The 18,157-nt window shown below is 30.9% G+C and overlaps 2 protein-coding genes across 5 annotated transcripts; one reads left to right on the top strand and one right to left on the bottom strand.

Annotated features, from left to right (window-relative positions):
• The first annotated feature begins 6,396 nt into the window (after positions 1 to 6,396).
• Positions 6,397 to 11,599, top strand: LOC146723605 (pyruvate dehydrogenase [acetyl-transferring]-phosphatase 1, mitochondrial-like). Of its 2 annotated transcripts, none has more exons than XM_085481587.1 (5): positions 6,397 to 6,559; positions 6,809 to 7,150; positions 7,490 to 7,631; positions 7,849 to 8,322; positions 10,246 to 11,599. In XM_085481587.1, the coding sequence occupies exons 2-5, from the start codon at positions 7,019 to 7,021 to the stop codon at positions 10,923 to 10,925; spliced, it is 1,428 nt and encodes a 475-aa protein (XP_085337713.1). In that variant the 5' UTR covers positions 6,397 to 6,559; positions 6,809 to 7,018; the 3' UTR covers positions 10,926 to 11,599. The 2 variants fall into 2 exon arrangements, with proteins under 2 accessions (XP_085337713.1, XP_085337712.1); XM_085481586.1 differs by having other exon boundaries at positions 6,803 to 7,150.
• LOC114930807 (vacuolar protein sorting-associated protein 4-like) lies at positions 11,179 to 15,381 on the bottom strand. Of its 3 annotated transcripts, XM_085481589.1 has the most exons (8): positions 15,243 to 15,381; positions 14,788 to 14,877; positions 14,606 to 14,717; positions 13,620 to 13,999; positions 13,265 to 13,532; positions 12,628 to 13,070; positions 11,922 to 12,052; positions 11,179 to 11,658 (listed from the first exon to the last, which is right to left on the bottom strand). In XM_085481589.1, exons 2-7 carry the CDS (start codon positions 14,806 to 14,808, stop codon positions 11,951 to 11,953), a joined length of 1,326 nt encoding a protein of 441 aa, XP_085337715.1. In that variant the 5' UTR covers positions 14,809 to 14,877; positions 15,243 to 15,381; the 3' UTR covers positions 11,179 to 11,658; positions 11,922 to 11,950. The 3 variants fall into 3 exon arrangements, with proteins under 3 accessions (XP_085337715.1, XP_085337714.1, XP_029158476.2); XM_085481588.1 differs by having other exon boundaries at positions 11,179 to 12,052; XM_029302643.2 differs by lacking the exon at positions 15,243 to 15,381 and adding an exon at positions 15,143 to 15,236 and having other exon boundaries at positions 11,179 to 12,052.
• Between the last annotated feature and the right edge of the window lie 2,776 nt (positions 15,382 to 18,157).

Raw genomic sequence — 18,157 nt, 5'->3', positions numbered from 1 at the left:
ACGATAGAGATCGCTTTACGCTGTTTTTCCTTGAAATAAATAAATTTTACGTGTTGTGTACGCGTGTTTAGTATATTTGTTTCTTTCATATTAATTTTAACTATAATTAGTTTTTTAATTAAGATTATTTTAGTGTTAGTTGTTTATTTGTTAGTGTCCTGTTTTCTTTAATTTCGCATTTTTTTATTTTCTTTTTTTTTTGGTGTTGGTGCTAATTATTATTTTTATTTTACAATGTCGAGTAAACACCGGTTTTACGATAAATGTGTGTATTTAAATTGCACAAATATTAGGACAAAAGATGGAAAACGTTTATTTCGATTTCCATTACAAACGGGTGCGAGACATGATTTATGGTTACGCAATAGTGGTGAGTTTATAAAATTGATTTACTTATTTATATCAATATATAATATATATTGACATGATATATGAAACAAATATATATATATATTCTTTGTTTTTTTCAATAAAATATGTCAGATATTATGTATGTTTACGTATGGATTACGTTGAAGTGTTTCTTTGCCGCGTTTTTCTGATCTCGCCGAACGGTTCGCGAATCCTGTGCGCATAAAAAACGATGCGCGTGTGTGTGTGCGTGCGATTGTGATGATCAGTTTCAGTTCGTCTTCAACGCTTGACGAGAGAAGAGGTCCCGAACTGCTGTAAGTTTATAAAAACATATTTTTGTATAACACATTAGAACGATTTTATATTATTTTTTTTGTCTAGAAAACGTTATATTAATAACCGTTATGAAAACGATCTCGACGACGGCGACGATGCCGGTGACGACCGTCGTCGAGATCGTTTTTATAACGGTTATTAATATAACGTTTTCTAGACAAAAAAAATAATATAAAATCGTTCTAATGTGTTATACAAAAATATGTTTTTATAAACTTACAGCAGTTCGGGACCTCTTCTCTCGTCAAGCGTTGAAGACGAACTGAAACTGATCATCACAATCGCACGCACACACACACGCGCATCGTTTTTTATTCGCACAGGATTCGCGAACCGTTCGGCGAGATCAAGAGACACGGTAGTGTCTCGCGACCAGTTAAGGGCGTAGCGGAGACACCGTGTATCTTAACGCGAGTCGGACATTTGAGTCTTTATAATATTTCGAATCCTCAATAATGGCTGAAGCAATCGAGTTTATACTAGACTTAATCGATAGATTGAGTTCGAATTATATAATAAAAGTGTCTTTATTTCTGCTCTACGTGATTTGTAAGCAGAGATATATAAATGCAAAGTCGAAATATGAAAAATTTCTATTAAGAAACGTCCCCGTCATCATTATCATCATTATCATCATTATCATCATCATTATCATCATCGACCACGCATACATAGTAGTATCGTGCTACACGTATTCACACGTATACAACACATGCGCACACATATATCACACGTACACAACACATGCAAGATGCATGTAGTGGTAATTTTGTCCATCTCGCACGTTTTACAACAGATGGCGATAGTGGCGCTCCGCCATATCGGCAGCGTGCGGGGTTATGTTGGCTAACTCTCTCTCTCTCTCTCTTTCTCTCTCTCTCTCTCTCTCTCTTTCTCACACACACACGCACACACACACACACTCTCTCATTCTCACTCACTCACTCACTGTTCGTCTTGTGTACTTATTTAGTACATTCATGATCGGCAGCGTGCGGGGTTATGTTGGCTAACTCTCTCTCTCTCTCTCTCTCTCTCTCTCTCTCTTTCTTTCTCACACACACACGCACACACACACACACTCTCTCATTCTCACTCACTCACTCACTGTTCGTCTTGTGTACTTATTTAGTACATTCATGATTAAACATCTATATGCATTAATGTGAAATTTATTTACAATTAGTTTACTTGAAATATTCAATCTCTAAAGTGTTTATCTTATAAGATAGACAAAAAAATCTGAGTAAATAATAAGAAAAAAAAACAAGGATTATTATTGTCATAATTTTTTATCAATTAAGTACTCTCAACTATCCAATAATTAAATAAATACGTACAAATGTGCGCGCGTGTACACACATACACATATTGATATTAAAGAGATTGAAGGAGAGGAAGGAGAAGATAAAAATTTAAATATTCACATATATTTTCAAATATTATATATGAATTTATAGTTTACATATCTAATTAATAATGAATTTCTAATTATATTAAACATATCAAAATAAAGACATACATGTATTTATCAAATGAATAAAATTATTGAATACAGACTTAAAAAATTTATTAAACATAGACTTAAAAAATTAATTAATTAAACATATTCTAAATTTAGAAAAAATAAACTTTATTTATATATGCAACAGCTTTTTAAACTAAATTTTTAAATTCTATTTTATATTAGACAATTATCTCAATCAACATCTACGTCCACATTAGCTGTACTGCAGACTACCTCTACAGCCACATTATCTGCTCCGCGGATATAGCGTTATGCCAATACGATACATTACATGTACTTACTTACTTGTCTTTACTGTACCAACTCTTGTTCTTTCCACGTAATCATGTTTTTACAGTTATCGTTTGCTGTATATCTTCCAGCAAACTTTATTTCGTGTGAAGTGTATTTAATTAATTAAATCTCTGCGAAAGATTGAGAAGATGAAGGGATAATTCAAACTATGAAGACATGGTTACATGGAAAAGACAAGAGTTGATACAATAATAAAGACATACATGTATTTGTATCCTGCTGGCATAAGGTTATAGAAGTTGATTGAGATTGAAAAATAATAATAAAAATAATAAAAAAAATAAAGACACATGTATTTGTATCGTGCTGGCATAAAGTTATAAAAGTTGATTGAGATTGAAAAATAATAATAAAAATAATTAAAAAAAGGAAATATTCAATCATCATTTAAAAGCATATTTGAAATCTGTAGAATAAACAGTTTTTGCAAAAAATGTGGAGCATTTGAGCTCTAGTAAGTCTAAAAATAAATGTAAACATCAATTAATAATAACTGATGTTATATATATATTATATATATAAACCAATTTGTTGCAATATTCACTATAAAAGGTTGTAAGGGTAAGATGGCTAAAAGTGAATAATTTAAAAGATAGTTAACATAATTTTACATAAACTGAAATATTTCATAAAATAAAATATTTGTAATATTTCGAAGTTTATGTAAGATTATGTAAAAATTATACCTTTATAACTTTTTATTTGCGATGTAAATATTGCGAGGAATCGATTTATATAAGAAAAATTAAGGTAATTCTATTTTAAAAATATAAGTGACTTTTAAATAACATTGAAAATCGCCGTTTAGGAAAATGTTTGTGTCAACTTTTTCTTTTTCGAAATCCTGCAACTTTTGTCTAAATTTAATAGAAAATGTATAAAGAATGCTCGACATTAGTACACACACACACACATACACACACATAAGGGTACATTTATATAAATAGGGTGCTTCAGGAGGAATGATCAGGATTCTAGGATATGATTGTACACATCATTTTAAGCAAAGAAGTTTAGATAAACATGTTTAATAATTGTTCTATTCCGGTCATAAAAATATACAAAAATGAATGATATAATCTCTAAAAACTCACCTTTAAAAAAAGGTAAAAGAAGGCGACCAGTTAAGGGCACGCCATTAACAAAAATTATCCATTGCAAACCCATGTAGAATCCTATCCTATTGCAAACCCATGTAGAATCCTATGAAAAATTAATCATTGCAAACCCATGTAGAATCCTAGGCAAAATTAACCATTGCAAACCCATGTAGAATCGTACCCATTGCAAACCTATGTAGAATCCTATGAAAAATTAACCATTGCAAACTCATGTAGAATCCTATGAAAAATTAACCATTGCAAACCCATGTAGAATTGTATTAAAAATTATCCATTGCAAACTTATGTAGAATCCTACATTACAAACCCATGTACAATAGAATTGTATGAAAAATTATCGATTATAAACCCATGTACAATCGTAACAAAAGTAATGAAATAAAAAAAAAATTGCGCCAAGTGAAAGTAGAAACTTGTACCAGTGGAAAATTAAAGTTGCAGACATATATAGAGTCGTATAATGAATCAGTAAAAATTTAAATTTGCAAATGTAGAATCGTACCATAAAAAAACTTATCTTTTAAAAAAAAAGATAAACAAGATGCCAAGTCCATGCGCCATGTGAAAAAGAAATAAAAAAATTTTAGTTAAAAAAACTGGGCGCGCTGCTAAGTTTCAAAATTACAATGCACCTTAAAGTAACATTAATTAATTTAAACACAAAACATATTTTAACTGTAATGAGTTTAAAAGTAACAATTTAATTTTAATATTGTTAGAATATTATTTAGCAGCGCTCCCAGTTTTTTTAACTAAAATTTTTTTATTTCTTTTTCACATGGCGCATGGACTTGGCATCTTGTTTATCTTTTTTTTAAAAGATAAGTTTTTTTATGGTACGGTTCTACATTTGCAAATTTAAATTTTTACTGATTTATTATACGACTCTATATATGTCTGCAACTTTAATTTTCCACTGGTACAAGTTTCTACTTTCACTTGGCGCAATTTTTTTTTTATTTCATTACTTTTGTTACGATTGTACATGGGTTTATAATCGATAATTTTTCATACAATTCTATTGTACATGGGTTTGCAATGTAGGATTCTACATAAGTTTGCAATGGATAATTTTTAATACAATTCTACATGGGTTTGCAATGGTTAATTTTTCATAGGATTCTACATGAGTTTGCAATGGTTAATTTTTCATAGGATTCTACATAGGTTTGCAATGGGTACGATTCTACATGGGTTTGCAATGGTTAATTTTGCCTAGGATTCTACATGGGTTTGCAATGATTAATTTTTCATAGGATTCTACATGGGTTTGCAATAGGATAGAATTCTACATGGGTTTGCAATGGATAATTTTTGTTAATGGCGTGCCCTTAACTGGTCGCCTTTTTTTACCTTTTTTTAAAGGTGAGTTTTTAGAGATTATCAGAAAAACGCGGCAAAGAAACACTTCAACGTAATCCATACGTAAACATACATAATATCTGACATATTTTATTAAAAAAAACAAAGAATATATATATATATTTGTTTCATATATCATATCAATATATATTATATATTGATATAAATAAGTAAATCAATTTTATAAACTCACCACTATTGCGTAACCATAAATCATGTCTCGCACCCGTTTGTAATGGAAATCGAAATAAACGTTTTCCATCTTTTGTCCTAATATTTGTGCAATTTAAATACACACATTTATCGTAAAACCGGTGTTTACTCGACATTGTAAAATAAAAATAATAATTAGCACCAACACCAAAAAAAAAAGAAAATTAAAAAATGCGAAATTAAAGAAAACAGGACACTAACAAATAAACAACTAACACTAAAATAATCTTAATTAAAAAACTAATTATAGTTAAAATTAATATGAAAGAAACAAATATACTAAACACGCGTACACAACACGTAAAATTTATTTATTTCAAGGAAAAACAGCGTAAAGCGATCTCTATCGTATTATAACTCTGAGCGTATTATGCGATGCAATCTGTGGCACAGCGAGTGGACTGATTGTCGTATACAGATTGCAAGAAACATTTGAACTAAAAAAAATTGAATATCTAAATTATGTGTGTGGGCGTTTTCATTAATAATTAAATTCCTTGCAGAATTAAAAAATAATTTATTTTGTTCCATTACAAAAAAAATTATCAAATAATGATATATTGATTATTACACATTTATACACATAATAACTTATTTGAAAAAAGTGAAAAAAAAATCTGAAAAAGGCAGGGGTTTGAACTTGAAATGTCCACGATTTCAGCTCGTCATCTTAGTTGCTCGGCTACGCATGCTACTTGACGTTCTTTTATACCGGCATGATACATTAGGCATGGAAACTTTAAATAATTGTACATTATTGCACGTTGACATTGCACTTCATATTAATAGAAGCGGCGATAAATATTAAATATAATATAATATATATTAAAAATTACATTCCAAAATCCAGGTGGTCGAACAATTAATCGTTCTTTTTATTTTAATTAAAATAAGATTTATATATTTCATTACACATATACATATATATATATATTTTAATAATTATATTTTAGTTTTTATACAAATTATATAAATACATATATATATATATATATATATAAATAAAGAGAAAAGATCGCACATATACAGAATGAATACGTGATACTGTGTTAACACGAAAATTATGGGCGTAGCACGGACTCGCACCAAATACAAACTTTATCGACCCTGCCAGAAAATGGGTGTGCAGTTAGTTCCGATATTAAAAACGGGTGCGAGGGGCGCTTCAAGCAGTCCCGTAAAAACGGTAACAGCCAAAACGCCGGCCTGGCCGCTCTCATCTTTCTCTCTGATAAGGCAATCAAAACATACGGAACGGAACGCGCGGAAATGCGGGACTCTAGTAAAGTTTAGTTACTTTCTCTTCCGCGTTTCCGCGCGTCCATGTAATCGCACCCTCACTCAAAGAACCGTAATAGCTACTCTGAAATATATATGTTGTGTGTGTGTGTGTGTGGGTATGTGGTGTGTGTGGGTGTGTGGGTGTGTGTATGTGTGTATGTGTGTGGGGTGTGTGTGTGTGTGGTGTGTGTGTGTGTGTGGGGAGGGGGGTTGTGCGCGCGCGTGAGTGTATGTACATATATGCGCATATACACACGTTACGTAGTATTATAAAACAGTATGACATATGCATTAATTTATATTATTTGACAAGTTTTAGCTTCGTCGATTAATTTTGGAAGAGAAAAAAACTACGTAAATTGCGAATATATATACATATATATAAGGAAATCTTTTGCATAACAATTTTGGACATGTATTTTTATGCATATAACCTGTAAGAGAGAGGAAATCGAAGAGATGTATCGGAAAAGCGGAGAGAGAAAGGGATATTAGCACCACTCTTGTGTTAAGGTGGGCCGTATTCGGGATGGTCTTGCAGAAAGTTGGCTGCAATTTTGTCAAAGGTTTTCGACATGTACGCATTAGAACAAGCGAGTCTCGTGGCAACAGGAGCTTCCAACGATCATATACGGCTTTACCACGGCTTACGCCACAAGAGGTACCTTAATAAGTCGAATTAACATTTTTTTTAATTATATAAATCTCCAACTAGCAAATTAACGTCATAAATGTCAAAATGACGTCATTTGACATTTAATAACATTTTGACGCCTAATAACGTCATTCAACGTCAGAATGATGTATGTTTGTTGTATTTGGGTCTTATAATGATAATTAAATATAATAAAAGATAATTGAAATAAAATGTCAAAGCTAAGCTGTTCTCGTTTTTTCACAAAGGGTACACTTTTAGTTGCATCTTTAAAAGTAATGGCTTAAATTTATGATAAAACTTGTATATACATTACATATGTATATATAACTTTAATTGTTACAGGTTACAAATGTTTTGCAAGCCAACGAATATACCAAAGAATTTTCTAGTTTGGGTTCCATAAAATATTATGATTCTAATCAATTAGCATCCAATAATCCCATAGAAGATACACGAGCCGAGGCTCAATGTTTATTAACTAAAGGTACAGGTGTGAACAAAACTGTATAGTTAATTCTTATTTGCGAAAAAAAATTGTTTCGCTAAAAAGTATTCAAATATTATCTATATACATAGATAATTCAAATATATGCATAATTTTAGCGCCAGGTGTTATAACATTTGCAGATTCTTCAGGGTGACTTTACGTTTATTATTGAATGCATTGCGATTAGTTATTGTTTCCAATCTCTTATTTATAGGTATATTATTGGGAGTTTTCGATGGTCATGGCGGTGGTGCCTGTGCACAAGTGGTATCAAAAAGACTCTTTCGTTATATATCAGCGTGTTTATTACCACCAAAATTACTGCAACAATACTTGAATTCTATTGATTCCGACAAAAAATTAGAATTGCTCGAGACCTTCAATGATAAAGTAGAATTTGTAGCCGAGATTAGAGATCTTTATCAGGCGAGCTTTTTAAATTTCGTAAAGGACTTGGTGAAATCGGATAGCAGGAAGGAATTTCAAATGGAGAGGGCTTTGGAGGATGCATTTCTTAGACTAGATAATGACTTATCGAACGAGGCTTTGTTACAACTGAATAGAAAGGATGCAAGAACTCTTGCTGTTGCAATGTCAGGTACAGTGGCTGTTGTAGCACACATTGATGGCCCTCATCTCCATGTTGCTGGCGTAGGCGATAGCAAAGCCGTATTAGGAGTGCTATCAGGTTTGCTGCTTCTTTTTAATCTCTATTCATTTAATATTAACACATTTTCAGTGGGATACTCTTATATTATAAAATAATTATTTCACTTTTTTCTAAAATTGCAAGTTGATACAATCCCAGATAGCAAACTGACATCATTTTGACGTTTAATGACATCAGTCTGCTACCTGGAATACAATACACAATAAACTAATGGAATACAATAAACTAACTAAATCTATAACTGGTTTCTATCACAGTTCTCTATCATTAAAATAACAGAAAAAAATTAAAAATGAAAACTTTAAAATATTATTTTTATAACTACATTTATTGTTTGACATAGAAGAAAATTTACTTCTTACAAATTTAAATAGAGATAATATTAAATTATATGTATATATGAGGAATATTAAAATTAAAAAAGAGAAATTTTTAATATTTATGTATTTTAAAAAAAATTTAATATCTTTACATATACAAGTAAAATTTAATCTTTTTTATATGATATTTTAATAAGAAATTTTTATTTCTTCACTTGAGATACTTTAAAAAGCAACAATTTATTTTAATTTTTTTTAGTTAATCAGAACAAGTGTTTCTTATAGATTTTCGACTACAAAAAAAACAATGTTGCTATTCAAATTGTTCCATCACATTAGGTTTTAAAGTTATCTTGAATTTTAAGATGAGAAGTTATAGTGATTTAAAGGAAAAAAAATATATAATATAATAAAATATATAATACATTTTTTCATTAATTAAAAATTTTTTATGTTAAAATGTCAAAATTTTATATATATATATATATATATATATATATATAATGTGACTTATTAAAACAAAAATTAAAAGAAAATATTTTCTTATATGGAATTTAATTGATTCTGAAAAAATTGTTCCAATTTTAGAATTGTATTTTTTTCAAATATTTTTAATAAAATTACTATATTTTATTAAAGAAAAGAACGGTACCTAATAACTTTGAAACCGACCATTCGTTTTCATTAATCTCACCAAATATGAAATATATGCCTGCTATTCTATTCATTATATTCTTGACATACACATTTTTATTATTTGCGAGATAATTTTATATTCTTTACTAATGAGAAATTAATGTGTAAACATTTATCTACTTTTATTATTTTAATGACAGTTATAATGATTTATTATATATTATTTCTATAAGTCACCAATTTCTCATCTTAAGGCTCCTCGCTGATGTTAGATTGTGACGTCAGAAGCGAGAAAGCCGAAAATTCTTAGATACTATTTTGAAATAAAAAGATATTTCGAAGAAACAGCACTTCAGATGCATACTTTTAAAATATCTCGAAAATTACCTTTTTCCCTTTATCATCAATCAACAGCTGTATATAAAATGACTGTAATGTTAGTCAAAATGATTGACTATCAAGGGAAAAGAATAATTTTCGAGGTATTTTAAAAGAGTATGCTAAAATCATTTGAAAGTAAATAATAGTTGTCTCAAAGGTTGCCAGTAAAAATAAATAAATAAATAACTGAATAAGTCGAAAGTGTTTCATCAAAATATCTTTTCATTTAAAAATGACATTTAAGAATTTTTAACAAGTTCCAGGTAGCAAATTGACGTCATAATAACATCATTTGACGTCGAATAATATCATTTTAACATTTTTGGTGTCAGTTTGCTACTTGAGGTGCTTTCTCGCCTCTGACGTCACAATCTAACATGGCCATGGCGATGATCCAGAAGCCTTAAAATTTAAAATATCTTTGAAATCTGACGTGTGGAGCAATTTAGAACTTGTTTTCTGTAGCCGATAATCTACAAGCACCACCTACTTTTGATTAGAATTACTTGACAAAAAGTCTTTTCGTCGGCTTGTGTTAAATAAATTTATCGTAGAAAACTGTAAAAATAAAATCAATATGTATAAATAAAATTTGCCTGTTTAGAAACCGACGGATGGTCGGCTAAGATAATGACGGTGGAGCATAACGCCGATAATCGCGCGGAAGTGGAGAGAGTCCTGTCGGAGCATCCATCGAACGAGAAGTCGACCGTGATCAAAATGGAGAGACTGCTCGGCCAATTGGCGCCGCTCCGTTCCCTGGGCGACTTCCGTTACAAGTGGAACAAGGATGTAATGAAGAAAATCGTGCCGTTCTTTGGCAAGGCAGCGATCCCGCCAAACTATCACACCCCGCCGTACCTGACTGCCAGTCCGGACGTCAAGTATCACAGACTTACGCCCAGAGACAAGTTCCTCATAATAGGCAGCGACGGACTGTGGGAACTGATCTCGCCGTTGCAGGCCGTACGTCTGGTGGGAGAGCACATGAGCGGCAAGGTCACCCTCAGCCCACTGAGATTGCCGAGGAAAAATATGAGATTGTCGGATATAAACGAGATGTTACTACAACGTAAGGAGGGCCTGAAGAAGAAGCCCCTGGACAGTAACGCGGCGACGCATTTGCTGAGAAACGCTCTGGGCGGTACGGAATATGGGACGGATCACGTGAAACTGTCGCAATTGTTGACCCTGCCGAGCGAGGTGGTACGAATATTTCGCGACGACATCACAATCACAATCGTTTATATGGACTCGGAATTTCTGAGGCACTGTCCTCCCTGAAAGTATCAATATATAGAATTTTTTTAAGACAGGAAATGCGTTACCGCATCGTCCTGACCGGCTCTTGAGGGAGTTAGCCAGGGTGTGGGGGACTCTCGGTCTTAACCCGAAGGCCAAGACCGCATACCGCCCTAAAACTTCTATAGCCCCTGGCCGTTAACGGGATTGTCTCTAGAAACCAGGAACCGCTCGTGCATAACTTCTGATGAATATATATAATTGCCAAATTCCCCATTTTTTAAAATTATATTAATTAGTATACAGAGTTTGTTATTTATTCTTAGTTAACAATAAAAACAATTTACATGAAAACACCAGTTTGAATATTGGCGATATACATATGTATATATGTAACACTCTCTCGGTGTATTACATGATACTCATTATGCTCTATTTATTTGTGTTCTTCAATGTTAGCGATTTCCTTAAATTATATCTAACCACGCCACATTCAATTCTCGCAAGCGATATTATTAAAATTGGAATAATACAAGAGCAGTTAAAAATCATAATCAAAGGTGTGATAAAGAAATAACTAAAATCTATATATAAACCTATATAAATGTTTTTTTTTTTACACGATTATGTTGTTAGGTTGTATATATCAGAGTGATTATATAGTAAAGCATTAAACGCAAGGTTTGTCATATACCTCATCATTTTTCTATTTTGCATTTTTGTGATAAAAAATAATCTATCTCTTCCATTTTATATAAAGTCTAAGACTTTTCATCTGAAAATATATATATATATGATTTATTTCTTAATTTATGTACTATTTTCGCCAAGTAAATAAACGAACGAGTTTTATAAGTTTATACAATGCCAGATTGTATTCGTTTCGCGCTTGAAAAGAGGACTAAGAAGATAGAAAAAAAAGAAACTCGTTTTCAAGTAATTATTTATATAGACGTTTAAATCAAATGTTATTGTAAGAGGAATAAGGCGAGCGTGTACACTAAGGACATTTTAATTGAGTTATAAATCAATTTATACTTATAATTACGCGAAAGCCCAAAGACATCTCAACCTTCTTGACCAAAATCTTCTTTGAATTTTTCTAGCTTTGCCAAATCTTCTTCATTCACGGTAGGACGGGTCGTTGCTAGCGATTTTAACATGTCTTTCTAAAATGACAATATCACGTTATCATATTAAAATATTTCCTTTGTAAGTGTATAGGATACAGGGTTAAAACTTAAAATATGAATTTAAGACTTTTCAAAATAAGTAAAAGGAGTTTTGACGAATTATAATAAAATGAAAAATAAAATTTGTAGTAAATAAAATAATTTACATTAATTTATTTGTTTACTATAACCTGATGATAATTTCATAACCTTATATTTTATATTCAAAATGTGTAGATGCTATTTCTTGAACAAAGTATTTAAATATCTTTGGGAGAACTAATTTTAATTTGAAGTCTTAAGTTTCAACGTTTAACTTTTATAATTTTTTAATAAACAAAAATTGAAAAAAAATGTAAACAAAAATATATATGAACCATCTTGTAGTAGAAATAGAGGAAGATAAATAAACAAAAATTTTTTAAATATTAAATTGTTCCTCCTTGAAGTGAGCTGAAATGTTCACGAACCGTTAAAATAAAACAAAAAGTCTACGCAATTCAAACCCGAGAAACAATTTTAATATTCACACCGCGAAAGGCTGTAATATCAATTTTTTTTACCAAACTTACCATAGTAACTGGTGGCTCGAACAACTTGTCGCCTTCCACTTCCATCCAATTCATTTCTATGGCGGCTGGATCACCAGGGGAGCACGGAGTAAGTAAATCATTGACAATAATGGAAGGATCCTTGGGCGACGGTCCTGTGACGCGTTTGAAATGCGTAGCCGTTTGCACTTGCCGGATAGGTTGCATCAGAGCGTCTCGTACAATGATGCTTATATCGGCTCCGGAGTAACCGTCCGTGGATGCTGCTAATTTCTTGTAATCGTCTTCCGTTAAACAATGCGATGTGTTACCCAAGTGGAGCTTGAACATAGCAGCACGTGCTTGTTTTTCAGGCAGCGGAATATAAATCCTCTTTTCGAATCTTCGCCTGATCGCGGAATCCAAAACCCAAGGTATATTGGTGGCTCCCAGGACAAGTATATTTTCATTATGGTTTCCTACACCTTTTTTTAAGGATAGAAAAAATTTATCAGATTTACGTTTATTTACTTCGACTAATAAAATATTAATTATTAATATTAATAGCTTTTTCATCAATTTATAATGATTAAATATTTAATTTTTTATTAATATTAATATTTAAAAAATACTAATAAAAAATTAAATATTTAAAAAAATATTCATCCTTTGAACATACCTTGCATCTGAACTAGAAATTCTGTTTTTATCCTCCTTGCAGATTCGGACTCGTTGTCCGAACGCGACGAGCACAGCGAATCTATCTCGTCAATGAATATAATACTACGTTCCTTTTGTCGTGCTAGTTCGAACAAATTTTTTACAAGCTTCTCCGACTCTCCTAGCCATTTACTCACTAAATCTGACGACGATGCGGAGAAGAAGGTAGCTTGATTGGCTTCCGTTGCCACGGCCTTTGCCAAATATGATTTACCGGTACCCGGTGGCTGATGGAAAATGCAATTAAAAATTAAATATATCTATCTGAATGCAATTAAGTCGTATATCAAATCAATTTCATCAAATATACGTACTCCAAATAATAGAATACCTTTCCAAGGTATGCGTTTGCCAGTAAAAAGATGAGGAAAGTGCATCGGCAGGATAACAGCCTCTTTCAGAGCCTCTATGGCTCCGTCAAGGCCGATAACGTCGCTCCATTTAACATTTGTGTTCTCGTTTATTATGACGCCTTCCAACTTGCTCTGCAATTTTTTCTTCTCCGGATCGCTATCAGTGTCGCTATCACCGCTCTCGCTCTTCTTATCTTCGTTCTTCGCGTTCTTATCTTCCCCAGCTTTAATTGGCTTTTTCTTACTCTTCTTCAAGTAAGCTTTCAATTTTTCCGCCCTCTCTAAATACTGCATACACTTTGTTCTTATACTCTCCTTCACTTTATCTCCATGCGTCTCGTCTGAAATTCAAAATATTTCATAAAAACGTCAAATGTCATGTAAAATATTATACAATTATAAAGTAAAATATAATTATAATAAAAAAAATATATATATGTATATAGTTGTTAAAAATATCAGTTGTGCAACTTACTAAAATTACTTCATTATTTAATAATAATGATTGTAACTTTATTATCCTACAATCATTGTTATTAAATGATAAAATAATTTTAACTTTCCAATTAATAAGCCTAAAATTAATATAGTTTAAAAAAAATATTCGTGAAAAATTGTTAAAAACATCAGTTACCGCAACTTACTAAAATTATTTCATTAAATAATAACAATGATTGTAGGGTAACTGTGCAAACCTATAATTATTATTAAATGATAAAATAATTTTAACTTTCCAATTAGTAAGCCTAAAATTCAATTAATACAGTTAAAAAATATTTGTGAAAAATTGTTAAAAACATCAATTGCACAACTTACTAAAATTACTTCATTATTTAATAATGATATAATTGTAAGGTAACTCTGCAACCCCTACAATTATTGTTATTAAATGATAAAATAATTTAAATTTTCTAATTAATAAGCCTAAAATTAATTCTCATTATTACATTTGATTGAGTGTAAAAAGTATTCAACGCCATGCTCATATAATCTGAGAGCTTCCTCATAGTTCTTATTACGATCCTCCTCTGTAGCCTTTGTCACCAGGTCTATGGCTTTCTATAAAAATCATACAACGGGTAAGAATGTTATATCAGTGGTATATATTTATATATATGGATTCATTTACCTGCAATATTGCTGAAGCCATTATTCGCACTTTTGCTCAGCAAAAAAGTTAAATATACACAGTACAGACTTATTCCATACCTGTTGATCTCTGAAACGATTAAATAATACTCGGAATCAAACATTACTTATCGATGATATCACAGCTGACAAATACGTCATTTTTTGAAAACATCATCCCGAAGAATATATTGACATTATTTGACAATTAATGAAATTTTGGTTTTTTCTTCAATTCTTCTTTTTTGGTTATGCAATAAAACTCGATAAAATCATATCGAGTCGTTTTTTTTTGTTTTTTCGACGAAATACAGGAATATAAACGTTGCAGGATTCTCGCAAAATTTTGTACAAACCTAATCTTAATGCATGCGTTTTATAGAGAATACAATTTGATTCTTCCTAGATTAACGTTATTATCATAAAATTCAGGATATACTTCCACACATTCATTACCATTTTGACCTCTACTTTGAATGCCACTGCACAAATATTTGCTTTTTAGAGATCAATGCGTCCTATTACTCGCTTTTTATTATTCTTCTTCGATTAATGATGGCACCACAAGGGCCGACCCGCACGGCCACGTCTTTAAAGACCTGATGACGTATATTCGTAAGGCCTCTTGCACAATGCCAGACAACAAACAAGAATAAGAAATAGAAAATGTTAACCAATCGGAAAAGGAAATAGATATTATTCTCTGTTCCTATTGGTGAATATTTTCTATTTTTTTATTTTTATTGCCTGTTGCTTAGCATTGTGGAAGAGGCTGAAGGTCTGATTCACAATGAGCGATTTAAGCCGAAACTTGAAATTGATCAATCAATTCATTTCAAAAATTAAAGAGATTGTTAAGGGTCGGCAGGCGACATGGTGGAGACGCCTATCGGCCGGCCGGGAATTAGAGATTCTTATATTCCAGATATTAGCGAAACTACTGAATGAATCTTATTAAATTTATGATATTCTTAATCAGTAAGCTCAAATGCAGTCCGCCAAAGAGTTATTTATTGAAAAAAAGATGAAAATAAAATTTATAATATAACTTGGGGGAATGCGCAGCTAGTAACGGGTAAGGTTGGGTTAGCCAGGAGTCCGTATTTTATTTATTATAAATTTTTCAGAGCAAAAAATGCAAAATCCGACTCTTTGGCGGACTACTTTATTATATCAAGAATATATTAAAAAAAAAAAAAACCAAAGTTATGTCACTTATTTTATGAAATATCTGGACGATAAGATTCTCACTAGATTCATAAGGAGCAGGGGAAATTTCCGTGGTAACATACTAGATTTGTTCACGTCGCATGCCCCAACATGCTCCTTCTTACTCCAATGCGCTCGTATTGGTGCGCTCCTCGAATTGGACCAATACGAGCTCATTGAAGTAAAAAAGAGCAAGTTAGGGCATGCGACGCGAACAAACCTATACTGACAGCTAACAGCTTGACAAGGAGAGACTATCATTCTGTCCTTGTCTCTCTTACATCGCATATGTAGTAACATCCATGTAGACACAAACACTAATGCGTTGAACGAATGCGATTATTGGGAGATATCAGCAAAAACCGGTTTTCGTATTATCATTGTTTCTCTGTATATGTATATTATATGTAAAAGAACAATAAGAATAGCAATAATTCTTGCCTAACATTATCTTCCAATTATCGTTTCGTGTACGCAATATATATTTCACATTATGCATCTGTAACAAATAATCGAATGATTTATTTAAATATTTGCATATAATCTATATAAATCTATATAATAAATAAAATGTGTAATAAATTATCGAATGATTTATTTAAATGCATATAATCTATGTAAATAAAATATGTACAAATAAAATAATATTTATGCAAATATTATTTTATTTGTGTACATATTTTATTTATATACCCAAACAACACCAAGTCCAAAATTGGCGCGTAAGATATCTTTATAAGATGTCTTTTTGATATCATATCATAAGATAGCTGTCTTAAAGATTTCTTAATGCTATCTTATGCGTCAATTTTAGACTTGGTGCTGTCTGGGTAGATAATATGCAAATTAATATGTTTATATATATGCACATACATAGATATGACAATATAGCGTTATCGTGATTTTTTTCGATTATTAAAGTTATATTGTATAATCTCTCTCTTATCTCTTTCTCTCTGCTACATAAATACTATTATAACGTAAAAGAACTTACGAGTAACGTATGATGGCTCAATGCAATAATATTCAATCACGTAAAAAACTTGAGTTCAAATATATCAATATCAATTTTTTTACAATATATTAGAATATAGAAAAAATTATAGAAGTATAAGGCGATAAACTTGAAAATTTTTAAATATTGAAAATATTTTAATCATTTTTACAATTACATACACTATATATATATATATATATATATATATATATAAATGCAAAATAAGTCCGTAAATAAATTTATCAAGTAATAAATCCGTTGCATGCTTGCAGCTACATATGCACACACAAATAGCTGGTATGTTGATTTTTATTAAAAATTTATTTTCTGTATTATTTTGCATTTATATAGTGTGTATGTGGGTGTGTGTGTGTGTGTGTGTGTGTGTGTGTGTGCGCGCGCGCGCGTGTAGTAAAAATATTTTCAATATATTTATAAAATTTTTATTGCCGAAATATATTTTTTTATCATTTCTCTGTATTCCAATATATTATTAAAAAATTGATATTGATATATTTGAACTCTAATAATTTACTGGGTGATACATACTGAACATCCTTTGCATTGATCAATATTACTCGACATAAGTTCTTTTATATTATAAGTATTTATGGAGCAAATTATACAATAACATCAATAATAGAAAGAAATCAAGAATAACCAACGCATATTCGTCAATCTATGATTGCTATACAAGCTAATAATAATTATATTCGTTCTCTTATTCTTGTCTCTCGAAAAATTATAAGCAATAAATATCAAATCTAACAAGTACCCGTGTCTAACATTGTAGACTAATTTACTTTCAATTATGCTACTGTTATTATTTATCATTAGACAATTATAAAACATATATATATATATATATATATATATATATAGCACTACAAATTATATATGTATATGTTTTATAATTTATTTTATATTTTATTATTTGACAAGTTAAATCTCTCCGAATCATAATTTGCGCTTACATCTTAAAGACGAAATGCTGTAACTCTCTGATATTCCAATCTGTATTTTTGAAAAGGACCACATCCCGTTATGGTCGAAAATGTTAAAATAAATATATATACAACTTTAATTTGAGGCCAGTGTAGTCAGACCAAATCTATAACCTCTGTTTTATAATTGTCTAATGATAAATAATAACAGTAGCATATAT

The sequence above is a fragment of the Nylanderia fulva genome, unplaced genomic scaffold (assembly GCF_048542155.1).
Source record: "Nylanderia fulva isolate GAGA-0341 unplaced genomic scaffold, ASM4854215v1 Scaffold182, whole genome shotgun sequence".
NCBI lineage: Eukaryota > Metazoa > Arthropoda > Insecta > Hymenoptera > Formicidae > Nylanderia > Nylanderia fulva.
This window is presented reverse-complemented; position numbering and strand designations above follow the sequence as displayed.